Source organism: Rhinopithecus bieti, unplaced genomic scaffold (genome assembly GCF_001698545.2).
Source record: "Rhinopithecus bieti isolate Rb0 unplaced genomic scaffold, ASM169854v2 scaffold_25988, whole genome shotgun sequence".
NCBI classification, from domain to species: Eukaryota; Metazoa; Chordata; class Mammalia; order Primates; family Cercopithecidae; genus Rhinopithecus; species Rhinopithecus bieti.
The window spans coordinates 111,813-116,247 of record NW_016811679.1 but is presented as its reverse complement, the minus strand read 5'-3'; the positions used below and the strand labels follow the sequence as shown (position 1 = coordinate 116,247).

The window sequence follows — 4,435 nt, the reverse complement described above, 5'->3', positions numbered from 1 at the left end:
TAAAAAGTCAGTAAACAACAAATGCTGGAGAGGATGTAGAGAAATAGGAATGCTTTTACACTGCTGGTGGGAGCGTAAATTAGTTCAACCATCGTGGAAGACAGTGTGGTGATTCCTCAAGGATCAGAACTAGAAATACCATTTGACCCAGCAATCCCATTACTGGGTGTATACCCAAAGGATTATAAATCATTCTACTATAAAGACACATAAACATGTATGTTTATTGTGACACTATTCACAATACCAAAGACTTGGGACCAACCCAAATGCCCATCAGTGATAGACTGGATAAAGAAAATGTGGCAAATATACACTATGGAATACTATGCAGCCACAGAAAGGGATGAGTTCGTATCCTTTGCAGGGACATGGATGAAGCTGGAAACTATCATTCTCAGCAAATTAACACAAGATCAGAAAACCAAACACTGCATGTTATCACTCATAAGTAGGAATTGAAAAATGAGAACACATGGACACAGGGAGGGGAACATCACACACCAGGACCTGTTGGGTGGTGGGGGACTAGGGGAGGGAGAGCATTAGGAGAAATACCTAATGTAGGTGATGGGTTGATGGGTGCAGCAAACCACCATGGCACATGTATACCTATGTAACAAACATGCATGTTCTGCACATGTTTCCCAGAACTTCAAGTATAATACAAAAAATAAATAAATAAAGAGACACTGGGAATAAGTAGAGCACGCAGGTCTTGGAGGGTGCAATCATAAGGCAACTATGTTCTTTCCCCCATTGCCCACTTATAACAGCTCCCCAGGGCCGGTTCCTCTAAGCCCTCAACAAAATCTCAGGTGGTTCCCATAAACATATTGAACAGGTTCAGAAAGTGATCCAGTCACTTGTACACTTGTAATCACCATTTGTAATCTGTAATTGCAACATTTGATTGTCATGTAATAGTCAAAACTTTCAACTCCACAAAATTCCTCCCTTGTGCCTAGTTCAGGCCTAGGAAGCCTGCAGTGGATTAAGGGGCACTGTCAATGTTTTCTCTACTGCCCCAGCATTCAGCTCCTTCCAGAATGAAATGAGGCCAAGACGGTGAGGTAAAAGGCAAGAAAGTTCTCACTTGATTGGCACCAATGTAATCCAGCATTACCTTCATCTATCTGTGGAAGGTGATGTTGGTGGACTCTTTCCTTGTGGTTGCTTTCATGGATTCCTGGAAGATTTCTTTGTTGAGTTACTCCAATTGCAGCCCCCTTGTGTCAGGCAGAAACCAAGGGCTGACTATGCTCAATGCTCCTTGCATTCTGTATATTTCTGCGAAGGCCCTCTCATCCCTCAAAGTAGCTCAGTTGATCAGGAGATCCCAGGCCAATGTTTCTACTGCATCTTCCAAGAGTCTCATACTTTGGGCCTGCCTCAGTGTAAGGGTGGTAACTGCACAAATGTAGCCTCTGCTCTTTGAGCATGTGCTGCTTCTGACAGCCTCTTCCTGTTGCCTTCTTTTCAGTTTGTAATGAAGACATGAGTCAAATCCCAAGATGAGTAAGGGGTAAGGGTTACAAACTCTGGTTTTCAACACCTTTGAAAATCTTGCAGCACCCTTCTTTGGCATGTGGGAATGATTGGCATGTATTGGCATGGGGCCTCAGCTGACTCTGTCTCAGTTCATCTTAGCATCCTGTAACATATGAACACATATGGCTTCTGTCTTTTTTTCTACCTAGGTTTGGATTAGGAGTCCTAAGGGATCTGTAGTGCTATGGAGTTAATTCTTCTTGTCTGGCAGATGATGATTATGTACTTAAGATGAGAGAAAACAAAAGTAAAAGCTCTTTCTCAGAATGATGATCATTATCCCACTGAGATCATTTATGTGAATGGTTTTATTTCTAGCAAAATGGTGAACAACCAGCCCTCAGGAATGGTGGAAACCAGGACTGTTTAGGGGATTACTGGCATCTGTAATCTTTACTCTGGTGCTCAGTCATAAATGTGACTTGGCTCCCAACTCTCTTAGTCTCTGTGTCTCTTAGTTCTGATTCTGGAGAGAGGAAATCTGATTGGCTCATTCCAACATTCAGGTCCAATGAGCTGGGTGCAGAGAATGAGTTCCCAGGACCCATTGCTTGCTCCTGAGGACTCTGGGAGCAGACTCAGACAGGACAAGCCAGGCAGGGCAGATTGTTCCACTAACGTGGCTGCCACACTCACACATTCTTTGGTCAATGGGGTTATAGAGCATTTCTTATCTGATAAACGTTTCTTGTTGCCTGTGATTGAGGAAAATTTGAACAAAAACTAAGAAACAATGCTTTGCTTCTGTTTGTGTTGCTTTCCACATATTTGTCTCATATCTATTATCCTGGAAATGGACACCCAGTTTGCCTCTGACACTTCACCCCCATGCATTCTGCTGCAAGGAACACCCTCATCCACCTCCCCTTAAAGACTAGCAGCAGAATTTTTGGGGGGATATAAAACCAGAGTGGACTGGCTGGGTCTTGGCGTTTATGACACTGAAGTTGACCTATTGAAGCTAGATTGCCTCCGCAAACTGCTACACGTGTGTATATTCCCACCAGCAATGCAGATCCTTCATCTTATCCACTGAATTCTCATTTGATTGCACTGTTGCTCTGTCTACTGCAGTCATTGGGCTCCCTGCCAGCCTTGGTGATTGGGAACTTGTGGCAGCAGACAGGCCACCATCAGCACTGTGCTACCTTCCTGCCCCCACCAGCACCATCATCCTAAGTGTTCTGAGTCTTCCTGGAGTTTTAGTTCTATTACTCCTTTCCCTGCCCTCCTGATTCCTCTGTCCCCCTACCCCACTCCCTACTACATGGTCCAGCCCAGTCAGAGTGAGTGGGCCCAGCCACAAATCAGTTAGTGCTAGAAGTGCGATTTGCAGTGACTTCTTCCGGGGAACAGCCTTGCAAAAGATGTCCTTCCCCTTACTCATGTGGGCAATAAATCAGAAAAGCAGGTAATTAATTACAACCTAAAGTAGAAAAAGTCAGCTCTTCTTCAACAAAATGGCAACTGACCTTTCTCCTAGTCATGATTTAAAAGGAACAAAGAAGGGAAGAAAGAAAACTATTATAATCCATAATATGAATTTTCCTCAAGGGTTTGAATTACTTGGAGGGAGTTAGATAAACCATTATATTACATTGTTCTGCTTTTAGCCATGAAGTGCAGCCTATTGTGAGTATTATTTCCCAACCGGTGCCTGTCTGAAATATTTATCAGCCCAGGGTCCTAGCATTGTGACCAGGGACTTACTAAACCACACAGTATGGGAACCGATATTTGCTGGGATGCTATTTTTTTCATAAGATACCAACAATAACATTTCACTTTCAGGATGCTGATCCTGAGAGGTAATGACGCTCCATGAATTGATAGAATTTTTAAAAATCTCTTCCCCTGGCAGAAAACTACAGAGAAAATTTTAAGCAGCAAAGAAAAAATAGGCTAAAGGAAAATCAGAAGGGGAGAATCAATTCTGAGAGCAGCAAAAAATATAGAGACTTAGTTGATGCTTCTAAAACTGTTCTTCTCTTCCTGGGTTTTATTTTAAGGTCCTGCTGTTTGGCAGCACAGATAATATTGCCCAGTGTAAACTTGCTAGGAAGCTGTCAACTGGGCAGTTTGTTAAACTCAGGAAACACTTCATTTTGGCTTTTTGTGTGGTCTGAAAGCCTACATCTGAGCTATTTGATTTACTCTACCCTGGGAGTCCAGGGAACGTTCACTAATGTTTTGAAAGAAAACTCTTATTGGTTAGAGTCCGGGCTCAGTGCGTATCATAAATATGTTTGTTTTTCTCTCTTACAGAAGCTGCAAAGAATCGATACTCCTCACTGTCATTCAGCCTTACCCTGTAAGTGTTCTGTGAATAAAAGTGCCACTTAATGTTCTCAGGCTTCTTGTTTCTTCTGCCCACTCCAGTAAAACCATGATGATGAATAACAGCAGAGAAAAATAACATGCACTCACAATATGGGTTCAAAATCTTGACTATTTTGTACTTTATACTCCATGTTAGCAAAGTCATTCATTGAAGAGGAAAGGGAGTAATATATTTTCTAAAGTTCTTGAAAGACAACCAGCTGTTCCAGTCCTATGCAATGGTCACATTTGTAAATGACACTAAACTCAAGACCTTCTTATGGTTTCCAGCTTAAGAAACACAAATCTCATGAGACTATCTAATTGTAGGAGGTCAATGCACAATTGTTATTCTTATCCCCAGCTAAATAATTCTGTAGAGAACTGGATATTTTAGCAAAGTCTGCTTTAAGAGTAGATATTATATGATATATGCTGTCAGAATTTGGTTTCAGCCATCATGGTTTGGAGGGTGGAAAGTGATTTACAAACTGGACAGTTCTTGTGATTAAAAAAAAAAAAAAAAAAAAAAAAAAAAAAAAAAAAAAAAAAAATTTTATTTGGA

The 4,435-nt window shown here is 41.5% G+C and overlaps 1 protein-coding gene across 1 annotated transcript in view; it reads left to right on the top strand.

Annotated features, from left to right (window-relative positions):
* Positions 1-4,435, top strand: part of FRMPD4 (FERM and PDZ domain containing 4) — a 236,564-nt gene that overhangs the window by 178,336 nt on the left and 53,793 nt on the right. The window contains 1 exon segment of the mRNA XM_017894671.1: positions 3,817-3,862. Within this exon segment, the coding sequence (XP_017750160.1) occupies positions 3,817-3,862 (46 nt within the window).